General features: G+C 33.0%; 1 protein-coding gene across 1 annotated transcript; it reads left to right on the top strand.

Moving 5' to 3' along the window:
- Positions 1 to 9116: 9116 nt before the first annotated feature.
- On the top strand, positions 9117 to 15047 carry MLO5 (Seven transmembrane MLO family protein). The gene is made up of 13 exons (XM_086256254.1): positions 9117 to 9334; positions 11681 to 11797; positions 12195 to 12249; positions 12477 to 12565; positions 12975 to 13049; positions 13136 to 13224; positions 13381 to 13430; positions 13580 to 13620; positions 13754 to 13927; positions 14046 to 14081; positions 14180 to 14247; positions 14511 to 14571; positions 14775 to 15047. The coding sequence occupies exons 1-13, from the start codon at positions 9122 to 9124 to the stop codon at positions 15045 to 15047; spliced, it is 1341 nt and encodes a 446-aa protein (XP_086112380.1). The 5' UTR covers positions 9117 to 9121.
- Positions 15048 to 17948: the final 2901 nt, after the last annotated feature.

Genomic DNA, 17948 nt, shown 5'->3' with positions numbered 1-17948 from the left:
CCCATAGTCAAGAGTCCCACTTACATATTTGATGATTCTTTTTGTTGCAAACAAATGGGATTCTTTGGGATCACTTTGGAACCTAGCACACACTCCTACCGCAAACGATATGTCCGGTCTACTAGCTGTGAGGTAGAGGAGACTTCCTATCATGCTTCTATACAAGGTTTGGTCCACTTGCTTACCACTTGGATCCCTATGAAGTTTGGAGCTTTTACTCATTGGAGTAGTAGCCACTTTGGAAGACTCAAGCCCAAACTTTTTGACCAAATTTCTAGCATACTTAGATTGGAAGATAAATATCCCACTATCTACTTGCTTAACTTGCAGCCCTAAAAAGAAATTCATTTCACCAACTAGACTCATTTCAAATTCACTAGACATTACATCAATGAATCTCTTAACATGAAAATCTGAAGTTGAACCAAAGACAATATCATCCACATAAACTTGAGCAATCAAGACATCATTTTTCAACCTTTTTACAAATAGGGTCTTGTCAACCGACCCTCTTTGATACCCATTGGACAACAAGTGATGAGAGAGTCTCTCATACCAAGCTCTTGGAGCTTGCTTCAGCCCATACAAGGCTTTCCTCAATTTATAAACACCATCTCTCATGTGAGGATCCTCAAAACCTTTTGGTTGTTCTACAAAAACTTCCTCATTCAAGTAACCATTTAAAAACGCTGTTTTAACATCCATTTGATACAATTTGAACCTAAGATGACAAGCAATGGCACAAAGCAACCTAACGGACTCAAGTCTAGCAACGGGTGCAAAAGTCTCATCAAAATCAATACCCTCTAATTGAGAGTACCCTTGAGCAACAAGCCTAGCCTTGTTTCTAACTACATTCCCAAATTCATCAGATTTATTTTTGAAAATCCATTTGGTTCCAATGACATTTGTGTTGGCTGGTCTTTCTACAAGGGTCCACACTTGGTTTCTCTCAAATTGGTTTAATTCCTCATGCATTGCACTCACCCATTCCTCATGATTGAGTGCTTCTTTGACATTTTTAGTTTCAACAATGGACACATAGCACACATGAGCAAGTTCATTTGCCATTTGTTTTCTAGTCCTAACTGGCTGGTCTAAAGAACCTAGAATTACATCTTCACCATGGTTACACCTTACCCATCTTGGTTTTTCAGATCTGTCACTCAGAGTTTTGTCATTTTGTTCGCTCTCTGACTTGTCAAACTCAACAATTTTTGAGTCATCAGTAGGTTCATCACTGCTTGACTTGGACTCTTCTTTAACCAAATTAACCTCTTTAGGATCAGATTGTGGGAACAATCCATCTTTATCTGCAGCCATTTCAATAGATGCATCATGATCATCTATTTTCACATTTATGGATTCCAACATAGAATTTTTTCGCAAATTGAAGACTCTAAAAGCTCTACTGTTGGATGAATAGCCTAAAAACAGACCCTCATCACTCTTAGAATCAAATTTCCCCAAATGTTCTCTATCCCTAAGGATGTAACATGCACTCCCAAACACTCTAAAGTGTGTACTGTTGGTTCCAAAATTTGACCAAAATCTGCTAAGTGTGGGTCAACTCAAGTCTATAAATAAGGGGCCAAGTCAAGTAGTCATTACATGACAAGCCCCGTAAAGATCACTCTACATTCTTTATGTTTTCTCTTAAGCTAACTTGTGAAAAGAGAGTTAGCATTCTCATTCTCCAACAAGTTCATCCCTCCATCTCTTTCTAGCGTGGACTTATTAGAGGTCATACACTTGTGTGACTAGAAGGACCAACTGGTAGAGAGCTTGTGGATTCGCATGCACCTTGATGGGCTTCCGATCAAAAGAATAAGGTATGAATCCTCCTTGATTAAACCATGTTTTATTGCATCATATTTCAATTTGAAGCATGATCATATGAATTTTAAATTCTGTTGCGTTTATATATATGATCAATTTCTAACAGATGTTTTCTCCTATTTTATATAGAGTGTTGTTATTCCTACTTCTTAAAGCTATTGTCCCACCCACCTTGTATTTTCAAATTTAATTATAATTTTATAGTTGTAAATTACTAATTAAAAGGACATACTTATAATATAAAATAATTCTTTATGAAAAAAAAAATAAGAAAAGAAGAAGCTCAAGGCAACTTGTCATGGGAGAGCTGCCACGCCACGGTTGTTCGCAAAACACGCGTTTTTATGCAGAGAAAAACCTACTTGTCCCTGTGATAGGGACAAGTGGTGTCACAATCTAATGAGAGAGGGAGAGGAGAGAAAGAGAGGGAGAAAAAGAGTGAGAGAAAACGAGATAACCAATATATGAGAGAGTGGAGGTGATGCCATGTCAGTGTAATTACATGGTTATAGGGAAGTTCTTCTCTTTTATGCACTAACAAATAGTAATCTTACTTGTCTTGACTATGTGGCTTACAAAAAGCAAACAACTACCTAAAAAAAAAAAAAACTTTACGAAGCACAATTAATCAAATCTTAATGTATGTGAGTCTAGCGTGAAGTCACAAATATTTGTGCCACTATTCTGACAATTACAGCTGCTTAGTTTCCATATTGATTGGACATTTATCTGACACATATACAATTACAACCATAGCACAAATCAGCCCATCGTATTTGATGAATTTATTTTAATAAAAAAATGGTGTTATATTATTAGATTGAAGCCATTCATATATTGATATATTGCCTTGTATATATAATTGTAATAATTGTAAAAGTACATAATAAAAACTACATAATAGTTTTAGGGTCAATTACAAAAAAAATCAATAAATATTTTCAATATTACAAATTAGTGAATGAACTTTTTCAAAATACCATGATAGTCACTATTGACCAAAATGAAATTAAGAGAAATTATGTGAATTAACAACTGGACAAAAATAAAAAAAGGAATTTATGAATCTTGCCATTGTGATAACATTCTGCTGACATCACAATTTTTTATTTTTTTTTATATAAGTCAAAAACAACCACATACTTTTTTAAAATGGTAACTGTGTGATAGTTACCGTTTTGTAATTAATAATTATGCGACAGTTACATTTTTTATGTTTTTTAATTGGTAATTGTCACACAGTATTTACTCTTTTTAAATTGGTAACTATCACACAATTACCATTTTTTAATTAAAAATTGTCACACATTTACCATTTTTAAACTTGGTGACTGTGTGACAGTCATCATTTTTAAATTGAGTCAAAATATTTTTGAAGGATATGATAGTAATTTAACACTAGGAATAGTATAAGGCTACCCAAATTGGGTTGGACCCATGGACTATTATGTAATTCGCAAATATGTGCATGTGACCATTATGGGAACCCAAATTGTATTTTGACTATTATGAAATTTTAAAATGTTTTATTGATTTATTTGTAAAATTGTAATTTACTAATAGTTTTAATAAAAGAAAATTAGGATTAAATACCAAATATTAATAGTTTTTCAGTAAAGTAGCAAAACACTAATTTTTTTTAGTTTAGGTACTAACCTAGAGCAAGACATTTTGGATTAGATCACAAATCAGTTTGTTATACAGTTGTGACTGTCGAACAGTCACAGTTGTGACCGTTTCAAATTTATAAAAATTCAAAATTTTTAAGGGTTTAATACTTTTGATTTAGGCTTGGGAGATGAAGTCATATAACCCAAAGACTAAACATTAAAGTTTAAGCCTTGCAAATATTGAAAAAACAACAAATCAATAAAAAAGTTATGACTGTTAGACGGTCACAGCTCGATATAACCATATTTTTTAAAGTTGGTACCTAAACTGAAATTTAGTACCTAAAGTGAGATGACATAAATGTTTTGGTAGTTAAAATGAAAAAAAACATTACAATTTGGTACCTAAAGTCAACGGACCTGTTTTAATAAGAGTACTGCTATTTGCACACCATTTTTTTTTTTTTTTGCACACCCCCACTAACTTATTTTGTGAAATTACTTGATTGACACAAAGAGAAATTACCTTAAAGGACAACCTACATCATTTAAAAAAAAAAAAAAAACTCTCCTTACACACCACAAACCCAACACTCCTAAACCACAACTACACACCCCACCCTCAACCTCATCTCCAACCACAACCAAAACACACTCCACCCGTGACCCCACCTCCATCCCAAAATTGCCGACACCCACCTCCCGCCATCAACCCGCCTTCATCACCGCTCATGCATCCTCTCTCCACCATAGCCATTGGAAGTTGGAGACATGCTCTAACCTAAAATTTTTGGATTTGAATGTAAATCTAATGCTTTCTTATCTAATTTCAATTGGTTAATCAATCCTAATACCTTTCTCGTCTGTTTGCAATGATTTGAAGTGAGGTTGTTTAGAGTGCAAGAGTGAATTTTCTGGTTATTCATTTTCAGATTCGCAGGTCGTTCGGCACTGGTCTACTGAACATTTCGGTTTCGTTCGGTAGCAAGCTGTCGAACCTTTCAGTTTCGTTCGGTAGTAAGCTACCGAACGAAACTGAAAAGTTCGACAGCTTAGTACCGAACGAAACCGAAATGTTCGGTAGTTTACTACCGAATGAAATCGAAATGTTCGGTAGACCAATGCCGAACGACCTGCGAAACCCTATAACTCAAATCCGAAATTTCAACCTTGAAATCTAGAAAACCCGCACTCCAAATTATCTCAAATAGAAAAACAATAGGTCTTAAGATGGATTAACCAATTTAAATTTGATAAAAAAAACCTAGATTTGCATATGAATCAAAATAATTTAACCTAAGGCATAACTATAGTGTTGACAACAATGGCTATGTCTATGTGTTCTTGGCTAGGATTGGGTGGCTGTGAGGTTAGGGGTGGCTGTGAGGTTGGGGGTGGGGGTGTGTATTGTCTGAAAGGATTGAGTGAGTGTATATTGTTTGAATAGATTGGGTGGAGTGTGTAAGAGAAATTTGGTAAAATTAATGAGATTGAGGGTATTTTGGTAATGAGAGGGGTGTGTTAAGGAGAAATTTTACATTTTAAAAAATAATAGAAGGTGTGTAAGAGAAAAATGTGTGCAAAGGAAAAAAATAGTGTGCAAATAACAGCTCTCTTTAATAATTGTAAAACTACATAATAAAAACATAACAGTTCAAACAGTGTTTTTATAGAAAAATAAAACTCAACATATAGAATTGCTTTATTTGTTAAAAGCGATCGATTGCTTTGCAGAAAAAAATAAAAAAAAAAGAACATATGATATATCGAACTCTTCCCTTGAATTTTCCCCATAAGATCAAGCAATATCATTGTCTTCCTTCCCTTGAATGTGCCCAATGGCTTCAGACCGGGACACAAAGTCACAACTCACATTCTTACATGTAGTCTACAAAATTGAAAATCTTCTATAGATCTTAGAAATAACAAACTAGAAAACCTGGAGGAGATGAACAAATTGCACAGTAATTAATTCCAAAACATAAAAGAAATAACAAAATAACAAAAATCAAACCACATTAATGAAAAAAATCTTTACTACATCGATTTATAAAAATAAACTTAAAAACGTACAAAAAAAAAAGTTTTGCCAAGTAGAAATGGGTCTTGGAGAGCAGTGCTGCAAACAAAAAAAGAAAGTGAGCAAAAGATAGGCAGAGAAATTAAGAGAGAGAGAGAGAGAGAGAGAGAGAGAGAGAGAGAGAGTCCAAGACAATACTTAATTGTGGACTTTAATTTGCCCCAAATTACAAAAAATTGGCTAAATAGCTTATTGTGGATTCAAACCCTAGAAATTTAGTAATAATATCTTAATAGCCCAAATTATAGAAATTAGCTAAATACTCGATCAAGTGCACCATATGATCAATGGCTAGCCACTAAGAAGAAGAAGATTGCCCAAGGAAAAGAAGAGGAAGAAGATTGCACCAATCGATTGACCAAGAAACAGAATAAGAAGAAGAAGAAAAGGGAGGAGCAGATAAAGGGTTTAAAAATGGTGTGGAGGGATGTAGAAGGTTAGAGAAAAATAAAAGGGGGGGTGGGGGTGATTTTTGATATGAAAATATCTTCTTCCACTTATGTGGTAATATTTGATCGATCATATCTGACTGTTTAAATTGAGCACAAATAGCTAATTACGTGCTATATTTTTAATTGTTTAAACTACTTTTAATTTTTAGTTTTTAATGTCAAATATGTCAGATGCATAGAGCATGAGTGCAAATTTGCTTACCACCTCTAAAAGTGGTGAGCATCACCACTCTATTTATAGGGTGACATGTATCCTCTAAATTAACTCTAGTTAACAATTTTAAATTAATAAATTATGATATAATAATGAGGTGAGAGAAAATCTCTTTCTTCCAAAATTTACTTGCCTTTTTCAATTCTCACGCTCTCTCTCTCTCCTTTATTTTATTTTTTTTAGTAAATCTTTTTTTTTTATTTCTTGTTTGACACCCTATATCTTTTCAACTTTCATCTTCTTCAGGAAAAACAAGTTTGGTCGTCTACCTTGTTCCCTACTAGTTTATTTCAAATATTAATTAATTTGATTTTTTTTTTGCCAAAATTAATTAATTTGATCAACTGATCAATAAATATGTGATCATAAATTTGATAGGCAAGTACAAGAACTTAACCAACAACTCAAGGATCATCGTGTCAATTAAATTTTTCAGGCTCAATTTGATGTAGTGTTTGAAGATAAGAGTTGTAAATGTCTTTTACACATAATTTCCGATATGTTAACTTTAGCATAGTTGTGTTGCATTGCAACAACAATGTTTTTGGGTCGGTAGTATTATGTGTTTTGTAAAATTATGATATATTGGGCTTCATATAAGAAGCCTATGGAGACCTCATGTAGTTTTTTCATTCAAAATTAAGAATTTAAAGCAGACTAAAACAATTTATTGTGTTATAATTTTGAATGAACAATTAGCTTAAAATAAATTCTGGAATAACAAGTATAAAAATGAGGTCTTCGATTGTTTTAGATTAAAAATGAGGTCTTCAATTATTACATGCTCAAAAGAGGTCTTCAATTGGAATAATGAGTATAAAAAGTTTTGGAAATTTCTTTCAAATGTGTGATGAAAGATAGTGCAGGGTGAATAAATAAAAAAGTGGTGTAATAGGGTAATGTGACGAAGAGTGCAGTGTAAAGAAAAAAGTGCATACAGGAATAAAAGAGAAAAACAAAAAAACAAGAAGCAAAATCAGGAAAATAAAATAAAGGAGAGAGAGTGTGTGAGAATTGAAAAAGGCAAGTTTTGGAAAAAAGTGATTTTCTCTCACCTCATTATTATATCAGAATTTATTAATTTACAATTATTAACTAGAGTTAATTTAGAGAACACATGTCACCCTATAGATAAAGTTAGAGATGGTGAGCAAATTTGCACTCCATAGAGCACTAATGCATATAGATTTGTGTTCACACAAATATTAATTTTATATTTCGAAATTGCCATATCCGTCAAATTAAAGCACATATATTTGTAAAAAGCATAAATTTATGCATGAATCTCGTGCCCACTATAAAAGGGCACAAATGGCGGGCACATACAATTGATTCTTATATGCCCAAAAATTATAGAGCACATGTCTACTTATATTTGTGCTAAATATTAAAAAAGTGTCACAAAACTATATTTGTGTCCTTTTACTCGTGCTTACTAGGCATTTCTCTTGTAGTGAGATGAATTTTTTTTGGTACTCGAAAAAAAAATATTGATTAAGTAGCTTTGTTTAGAGAGCATGTGACTGAAAATTTGAAGTTTAACTCGTTGGTTTCACATGTAAATGCTTATGTGTATGTTGATTTTGTTAGGCACGGTAAGGATGCAGCCATATTTAGTAAAGAATAGAAATTAGGGTTATGGTGGTTAAAAGAAGAGAAGAAGAAGAGGGTAGTTTGGGAATATTGGTGGGCGAAATTAAAGAGTATATTCATATTTTTTAAAACTAAATAAGAGATGATAAAATAAGGTGAGGTGAGAAATTATGAATGAGGGGATGTCATCAAGTCAATAACAGCACTCTTTCATATATTAGCAACTTGTATCTAGTGGTTGTAGTTGGCACTCAAATTTTTTTTTAGGCAGAGAATCCCAATTAAAACTCCCCACAGCACAGATGGCCAGACATGAATTGTTTATGTTTTTTTTGGTAAAAATGGCAAACATGAAATTACACAGTGCAAGCATGGGCATTCTTAATTAGCAACCGCAAACTGCCAGACAGTTGTTTCGCATGCATTGCATGTTGTGGACATGCATCTATCAAAATCTTAGTTAGTGTTTTTTTCTTTTCTTTCTTTCGTTTTGTTACCTTCTCACCTCATCATTCAATTCTGATCATCGTCTTCGTCGTAATTAATTAAACTGCTGCTGCTGCATGGTTTTTCATTAAGTGTTCATTATTAATAATTACTTAGTTTTATAATTGATTAATAAATAATTAAGGAATTGACTAGCTAGCTTGGCCGGGCTGGGTTTGGAGTTTCAAATTAATTAATAAATGGGGAGTGGAGGAGCGGGCGGCAGAGAGCTGGATCAGACGCCAACCTGGGCTCTGGCTGCAGTTTGTTTCACCATCATTATTATTTCTATAGCTTTGGAAAAGGTTATTCACCTGATCGGAGAGGTACGTACTTATATATCAATCCATTAATTCATTTTTTGGATTTTAATTTTATAAATTTACTTATCAATCTTCGCTATTATCTTCCTCTTCCTCTTCATCTTCATCTAAACTAATTAATTGAATTTAAGAAACGTGCATGGTGGCCAAAAACAAAAAGATACGTGCAGGGTTAATTGTTGGTCTTATATTTATCCAAAGATCGAGTTAAGAATTTTCTTAATTTTTTTTAGGTTTCTAGTCTGATAACATAACATTTTGCCATTAAAAACCGTTTTATGGGCTTTCTATCTATATATAATACGCATAATTAATTTTGTGCATTTTCTTTGCAGTGGTTTGAACATAGGAGAAGAAGTGGTTTGCTTGAAGCTCTTGAAAAAGTTAAAGCAGGTACGAAAATGAAATGGCCTTAATTGATTATGTATGTTTTCATAATTTCCAAATCAATAATGGGATATATATATATGGTTGCATATTTCTGATCTTATTTATTTGTTTCTTTTCCACTGCATGCAGAGCTTATGGTTTTAGGATTCATTTCTCTGTTACTAACATTTGGGCAAAAGTACATCTCTAAATTGTGTATTCCCATAGCCGCTGCAGACACAATGTTGCCTTGCCCTTACAGACCACCAGGTGTTGCCGCCACCGCCGCACATCGCAGACTTTTATGGTATGAGCGTCGATTTTTAGCTGGTGGTGGTGGGGGCGGCGAACAGGGAGATTGCTCCAAGGTAAGACGTACAATGTCTCCATAAAAAAAGTAGAAACTAAATATTTTCTTATATATCCATGTTTTGTTTTTTATTATTGTATAATGAACTTTTTCGTTGTTTTTGAGCCTTCACAAAGAAAAATTCTTAGTTACCATCAAGATTCAAAGCTCTCACTTAAATCTTGCATGAAGATAAAATAAAAAATGAAAAAATCATTTGGCACTTTCACTACTCATTTTTTTGTGGTTCTATCTCTTGGCAGTTTTTATTTTTTATTTGTTTAGGTTTACAATTTTCTTTACCTAGGGCCTACGAGAATCATCACGTACTACTTAATTTCCTAGCTAGACCAAAACCCAAAACGAAACGGAAGAAAGTAATAACAAGAAGAAAAATAAGTAATTAAGTATAAACACACAAAAAACACAAAATTAATCACACAAACAAAAAAAAAAAAAAAAAAACACAAAATTTATGCGATTCATCCAAAATTAAGCTATCAGAGCTCGTAAATGGTTATGAGAAGAATCCACAAGAAATAATAAAAAGTAGATGGAGATTTCAATGAACAATGCCCAAGTTCTATATAGAGATTTAGTGCACTCAAAATTCAAAAACTTTCATGATCAAAACCGTTCATGAGATATTTTAGTTCACTCAATTTATTTTCTCTTTCAAGCTTCTCTTTTATTATTCTAATTATGCAGTGTTGTCTCATGATCAGAACCATTCATTTTTCAAATTAATCTTTAAAAATCATCTTTGCAAAAATTCAATTAAATCAGAAATTGTTTATTCATATATAACTTATATAAAAAAAATAAAAAATTATAGATTTGGTCCACTTATTTTATACTTAGTTCAATTTTGGTCCATGATATTTTTTAAGTTCTGTTTTGGTCTACTAATTATTTCACTTGTTCAATAAAGGTCCAGTTCAAAGTTTCAGTTTTGGGGTTTATGATTTTAAATCTTTTGGGTTGTATTTTCTTTAATTATAATTGAAGCATAAATTATATTTCATCATTTATTAGTCATAGAAACCAATTTGGAGTATTAAAATCGAACAGAATTAAAATTGGGTGAAGTTTGAAAATCTGAAAATTTTCTAGGAAAAATTAGTTGTTTCGCGTACCCTACTTTAAGGTTAACTATCTTGATTTTTAGAACTTTAATTTGAATGATCTTTATATGGGTGTAAAGAGAAGATGCATAGCTTTAAAATAAGTATATGTTTGCTGAATTTGATAGGGTAAAATGTGGGCCAAATTTGAGAAAACAAATCTGAACCTTTATTGAACAAGTGGAACAAATTAGTGGACCAAAACATAACTTAAACAATTAGTAAACCTAATTGTTTCCAAAACCGTATTGTTTATTTGATAACGGTTACATAATCAAACAATTTGTTGATTTGGTTGATTTTTTGTAGAGATATCGTAGTGCACTTAAATTTACTTTCTCTTTCAACTTTCTCTTTTATTATTTTAATTATGCAGTGTTGTTTCATGATTAAAACCGTACATTTTTAGATCAATATTTGAAGATCATCTTTACAAAATCAATTAAATCAAAAACTGTTTATTCATATAAGTTATGTCAAATAAACAGACAGTAAGAAATTGTTACCATAAGTCTATTTATTTGATAACAGTTATAGCGTAACCAAACAATTTTCGATTTGATTGATTTTTAATTTGTAGATATATTTAAAGAGTGATCTAAAAAATTATTAAAAAAAATATGATCTAAAAAATGAATCGTTTTAATCGTGAGACTACACATACTACATAATGATGAACACACCATCTCCATTTTGGTAATTGACCCCAAAAAATTCTCCATTTTGGTAAATTACAATGCTAAGGGAATGACTTAGTAAACCTGGATCAAGAGTTCAAGACCATTCATAATTCTAACTCATTTCTCCACGCTCCCTCTCCACCTCTTGTTCATTGTAATTTGAATTTGCAACGCAAACCAACCATCTGTGCGTGCTTGTCATCCAGTTGGCTCACAAACTATGTTGGATGATTTCGATCTAGTGATACCCATTACCCATGAACCCATCACACCACTCTCCTTCACTATACAAACGCAATTTTTATCTCTGCTTAGTTGGGTCAGTTGGCAGTTCAATTTTCCTTGACCCACATTTTGAATTCTGACTTAGTACGACTGCTTACTTTACAATCTGAATTCAACTTGTGTTACTTATTACTTATTAGGTAGATTGCTATTTGCTTTATTTTTCTTGTATTTTTTTTTTTTTTTTGCTCAATATCTACTTTTTTTTCTCCATAAATTCTGAAGATGTACATTCTGTCTAATCGAAATATCATGGATGGATGTATTTTGATACAGGGACAAGTGCCGCTTATATCTACAAATGCATTACATCAACTGCACATTTTCATATTCTTCTTAGCAGTATTTCACGTTATATACGGTGCCATAACCATGACACTTGGAAGATTGAAGGTGGGTTACCCCTCACCTTACATTAGTGTGTAGTATAAATTTGGGTAATTTTTTCTAGAGATAATTAGGCTTGGGTTTTTTAGAAAAACAGTTTTTAAATAAAGACCGGGAGTATTTTAAAATTTATAAGAAAATCTTTTTAATTCATAGTAAAGTCCTTTAATTTATAAGAATTTTTTTTAATTCATAATAAAGTCCTTTTAATTTATAAGAAAATTCTTTTAATTCATAATAAAGTCCTCTCCTAATTTGAAGGGTATTTTCCTCCCTAGGGTGTAGAGTGGGTTTAATTTGTAGAAACTGCATATTAGGTTTTAACTCCAGGATTTTGGAAATATATAACTTAATATTCAATTTTTACCCTCTATATATATATTATATATAATTTTTTTTGCAGATTCGTGGGTGGAAGGAGTGGGAACGATCGGCTAAACATGATAGTGAATTCAATGGTAAATCATTGGACAACACAACAAACAGCCCTCAATTTAATTTTGTAATTAATTAATTATTAGTCATGTAATGTAATTTCTATCATGGCCAAAAAAAAATGTAATGTAATTTCTAGTGAAGCTAGCTAGAGTTTCGTATTATTAATATTGTTAATTTGTAGCCTCTACTTATACTTGTCTGCAATGCATTGAGTGCTAAAGTGGAGTTTTCTTTCTATTTTAAACAGATCCTACAAAGTTCAGGCTTACTCACGAGACTTCGTTTGTTAGAGACCACACAAGATTCTGGACTAAAACACCAGTCACCTTCTATTTTGTAAGATTGATGTCACTTACTCATCCTCTGTTCCAATTTCTTTCATAGATTTATGAAAAAAAAAAAAATTCAGTTAATCAATAAATTGAGGGCTTTAAACTACCTATCCTTTCATATACATTCAATGCAAACACTTGGATATAATCTGGCTTGTTGTATTGTAAAGACTAGCATAACCACTTGGGTAATCATAAAGTAAAAGAAGAAAATTGCACTTTGTCTGTTCGTTCATTCATTAATTCATTCAGTTTCATATATTATGTCTAAAGTTCCACTCTGTCAAAGTGAAAAATGAAAAAAGAAAATATTAAGCAGCAGCATTGGATGGATTTTTCCCTATGGATTAAGCTTTTATGATACTGCTTGAACCTCCGGAGTAAGTTTCTTATGCAATGTCAATTTCTTTCAGGTATGCTTTTTTCGACAATTTTTTAGGTCTGTTCGTAAGGCTGACTACATGACCATGCGACATGGATTCGTCACTGTAAGCTTCTTTGGTTATATAAAAGAATCTTCACTTGATATTCATATTAATTTTTAGCAAGGTGGCTGACTGGTCTGCTCTTATAGGTACATTTAAGACCTGGAAGTAAGTTTGACTTTCAAAAATATATCAAAAGGTCATTAGAAGATGACTTTAAGGTAGTTGTGGGAATCAGGTAAAAATACTTACTATTACTAACATTTGTTTCTTGAAATTTTGTGTTTTGTGGCTTGTTTAGCAAGTTTCCTTCTTCGAATTAAAGTTATGTCATATATCATCTGTGAGAAAAATGCTCTATGCTCTTTTCTAACTATCTTGATGATGCTGGCAGTCCACTGTTATGGACTTCAATGGTGCTCTACTTGCTTCTGAATGTTTATGGTTAGTTATTTTTATTTTCTTCTGTTTTTCTCTTTTTTTGGTAACTGAGTTGGCCTTTCCTTTTATCAATCTATTTGATGTTAATATCTCAAAACTAAATAACAAAGATATTTACTGTATTATTTAGTTATTGGTTTTCTTTGTTTCAGGATGGGAGGCTATGTTTGTGCTGTCTATACTTCCTCTAGTTGTAAGAAGTTTTAAAATGAAATGCCTAATTAAGTTGCAATATCCATTCTTGCGACACATAATTAAAATAAATCTAATAATAATATTGTACGTCTAAATGATATATCGAGGACTAACAATTGTATTGGTTGAAGATAATCTTAGCAGTTGGAACAAAGCTGCAAGCAATTATAGCTCAAATGGCAATTGAAATTCAAGAAAGACATGCTGTAGTCCAAGGGATACCTCTGGTGCAAGTCACAGACAAGCATTTTTGGTTTAGCTGGCCCCAGTTAGTTCTTTATTTGATCCATTTTGTCCTGTTTCAGGTAGATTAAGCAAGCCTCCTCATCTTTTTTATTTTGCCTAATAGACACTTATTTGTGGCATAATGTATATAGATTTCCAAGATTTTCTCCCATCTGATTGTTCATATTACTTGTCCAGAATGCATTCGAGATAACATATTTCTTTTGGATATGGGTAAGTAAACCAATCTCCTTTTACTTCATTATGGTTATTTCTATGTCACTCACTGCTGGCATTCTAAATTAAATGCTTTCTCCTGAATCGTAATGCAGTACGAGTTTGGGATAAGATCTTGTTTTCATGAGAATTTCGTTCTTACAATGATCAGAGTTGCACTTGGGTATGTCTTCTCTTTTTCCCTCTTTTCTGATGATACCGATGCATGTTTTTTCACGTTTGTGTAAAGCAAACCTGCATGGACGTTGTTATAAGCGTACAGTACTTCCCTGCTTTAATGTTCTTTCTTGTTTCCTAGACGATGCTTTAAAATATACCTTATTCTTTTCATGTGCAAAAGAGATGTCTGAATTTGTGATTTAACAAAGATAGAGAGTATCTGCTTAAAGTGTTCAAAATTACTTAATAGTGAATTTCACTGAGCAGGGTAGCGGTCCAATTTATGTGCAGCTACATCACACTTCCGCTATATGCATTGGTTACACAGGTACAATCACTAACTATTCCTATGTCTGTCGCTTTTACTTCTTTTTTTCTTTTTGTCATGTGGAATTCAATTTATATGGAGATATTACATAAAGTTTTGTTGGTTTGCCACTATTGTCTAAACCTTAAGCTGTTGAGATGTGATTATGTGAACCAAAAATAGATAAATTTTTTTTTTTTTTTGTTCCTTTTGGGAAATTACAGATGGGATCAACAATGAAGAAGTCAATCTTTGATGAACAAACTAACAAGGCCTTAAAGATATGGCAAATGAATGCTAAGAAGAAGAATGATGGGCATGGGAAGCTAGCAAAGGTAACTTTGGGTGATTCAGTTGCCAGCATGGGCATCCCAGCAAATAGTGACAGCCAAAAAAACGAATCAGGAGGCCTTGAACAGACAGCAAACATCATGGCCAGTGTGGATATTCAAGTGGGGGAGCCTGCAGCCAATCGTGACCTCTTATCAGGGCCCTGATAATTATGTTCATTGTATTTGTGCTGGTCCATGTGGAAGAAACAAAATTAACAGAGGCAAAGGCAAAGGCAAATCCCCTACGTATGTATATAATTAACCATCGCATCATTTCATGATCATTGCAATTGACCAAATTAACATCAACTCAATCTTCTACAAATACCAGCTGGCCACAGCCCATCACTTCTGATGCATTACAACATCAGCTCAAATTTATGCCATGAAACATCGCTTCTTCCTTCTTTCCATGTAATATTATTTCTTCCTAGTTTTGTTATAAATATAAACCGATGCCCACTATATGGATTAATTCATTCATATACTTTAAATTTTATCCTCTCTAGTCTGTGCATTGTCATCCGACGCATTTTTTACTGTAGATTTTTGAGAACTTTCAATGTAAGTGTGATATATACCCCAAGTTTGCATGTGTGGATTAGTGCAATGGCATGAAGGCTCATTATTGATGAGAAAAATATGTGTGTGCAGCCCTTCTGCCACCTCAACATTGCTGAGTGGCAAGACCATCCATTTAAAAGTTGCCACCTGTTTTAACTTAATTTGACTAAAATTTATATTTTAAACTATTAACTTTCCTTTTTCTCCCAATTAATGTCCACCTTCAGATTCATCTAGTGGCTCATATTTTTCCACTCTTTTTTCTGCTCTCTCTCTCTCTCTCAACCTCTCAATCAGCAACTCAAACTAGAATTTTTTGCATTATTGTAAAAATCAAGCAATTAAAGATTTCAGGATTTATTGTAGTAAATATTTGCGCTACTACTTTCAGACTTACTCAGGATTCCCTAAAAGGAAAATATGAACGTATGTAATGCTTACCTTTTACTGTACTTGTTTTTTAGTGCAGAGCTTCCTCCGGTTGATTATCTTGACTGCTCCAAGAGGCGTGGCACTTGATCTTGGTTGACATTTGGCAAATATACCTTTTGTTGTTTCCGTTGGTTTCAAGTCACCATGTCCTACATTTTATTTTGTTGTTACCCGATTTGTAAACATTTGAACAATATAGGTTATTTATAGTTCTTTTGAGTTGGTACTTTTTAAACATCATCTTCATTGCATAATGTTTAGTGGAGTCTCTTTTGCAAACTTAAAATCCCAAAGGGTTTGTGTCACACTCCGAACCCCGGGTATGCGACAGAGGCACCTTCCGTGAGTGCCCCGAGAGATTAATACCAATCAACTAGCGTTAATCCCCCAAGACGCACATGAAAGTTTGAGCCTTTTGTTTTAAAACCATCGGGTTGGATCAGAGTACTCGTTACACAACAGGATCTTTTAAAAAAATAATAATATCAAAATAAATATGTAAACAAAATATAGATTAACCAACCCGCTAAGGTGAAATAGTTAAATCAACATCCCAGAAAGGAAAATCACCAAAATATAAGTAAAACCCACATAAGTTTACAAAATAATTAAAACAAAGGATCATTGTTCAAAATGGGTTCCCAATGGAAAACACCTATGGGAAAGCAAGAACCGCTGCAAAGCAAAATACATGAATACAGAGACCTTGAGACACCCCGACAAGAGAATCCAAGCTGCGCACCCCTCAATCAAGATCTCCTCCAAGAGGCAAATCTGCATAAGAAATAGAAAGGAAACGAAACAAAACAAAGAAAGTAGGGGGTAAGCATCTCATACGATCATAGTTTCCCTCAGAGGACCCTGTTAGGTTTGAAAACTTTTAAAAACATTTTCCTGTGAAAGATTGATTTCCAAAATCCCAAAACATTTCCACAAAAACTATTTAACACCTCAGTTGCAGCAGTATATGGTAATTAAACATGCATAAAAACCCATAAATAATAGTAAATCAGATGGTCGATAAACATTAGGTACAACTATGATGTCAGCTGCAAAAGATAGCTACCATAGCGAGAGTGCCTTGGTAAACAGAGATAATAACTCGCAATTGAGAAATTGTATCATCTGCCACAGGATAAGTTATATATGATCCCTGGCTTCGCACAAGCACACATCACACGAGATAACTTGGCTAAGCACCCCATAACGAAAATAATCAATTCTTCTAGAAGGTTTAGGGACTTGAACCCAAGGTCACCAACGAGGCTACCCTTACTTTCAGACCAAACATATTAAGCATAATAGCATGTTATAACAGTTTAAAAACTACACATACACACACAAAATCCATAATCAGGAATGTAGGATAAATCCCCCTACCTGGAATCCAATGCTCTTCAAGTATTCTCTTCCACAAGCCTTCCGCGTTCGCTCACGATCATATCGATCTTGACAAATCCTCTGTAACTAGATAATATGGCAACCTTACCCTCTTAATAACTCGACAATTGAATAACTGGGTAATCCGATAAAAACAAAATCGATAAAAGAAAACAAATTCTAAGTTAGGGACGATTAATAATAAGGGAAGACGATATGACCTTTCTTTTAGTCACACGTCGCTAGTTTCTAGTCCGAAGTGGACTAAACTCTTCTCTTTAGAGTTTACTTAAGTGTTCACAAGTTTCAAATTTTATTTTAAAGTCAAACCAATTGACTAGTTGTTTTACCTTAAAATAAATTAGATTAATCCAACTTAATCTCTACAGTTGAACCTTGCTAATCCTAACATGCTAATTACCTTTAAATAAACAATTAAATCTCCAAAAATAAGGCTAGACATGCTTAATTAATAAATAAATCATACTTAATTAATCTAAGCATGCATCATAAAATTAAAGCTTAAAAATAAATAAATAAAGTAGAAATAATAAAATATTTACTCGGTTGTAGATCACCAAAGCTAGACTCCACTCTTAGGAACTCCTCCTTGCACTCCCAAAACTTTAAACTATGAGAAGTTTATTCCCTTTTGGTATGTCTCTTCTTAGAGAGACTCCCAAAGAACCA

The sequence above is a fragment of the Dryas octopetala genome, chromosome 9 (genome assembly GCF_963921425.1).
Source record: "Dryas octopetala chromosome 9, drDryOcto1.1, whole genome shotgun sequence".
Classification (NCBI taxonomy): domain Eukaryota; kingdom Viridiplantae; phylum Streptophyta; class Magnoliopsida; order Rosales; family Rosaceae; genus Dryas; species Dryas octopetala.
The sequence above is the reverse complement of the archived record's forward strand: the minus strand, read 5'-3'. Positions and strand labels throughout refer to the sequence as shown.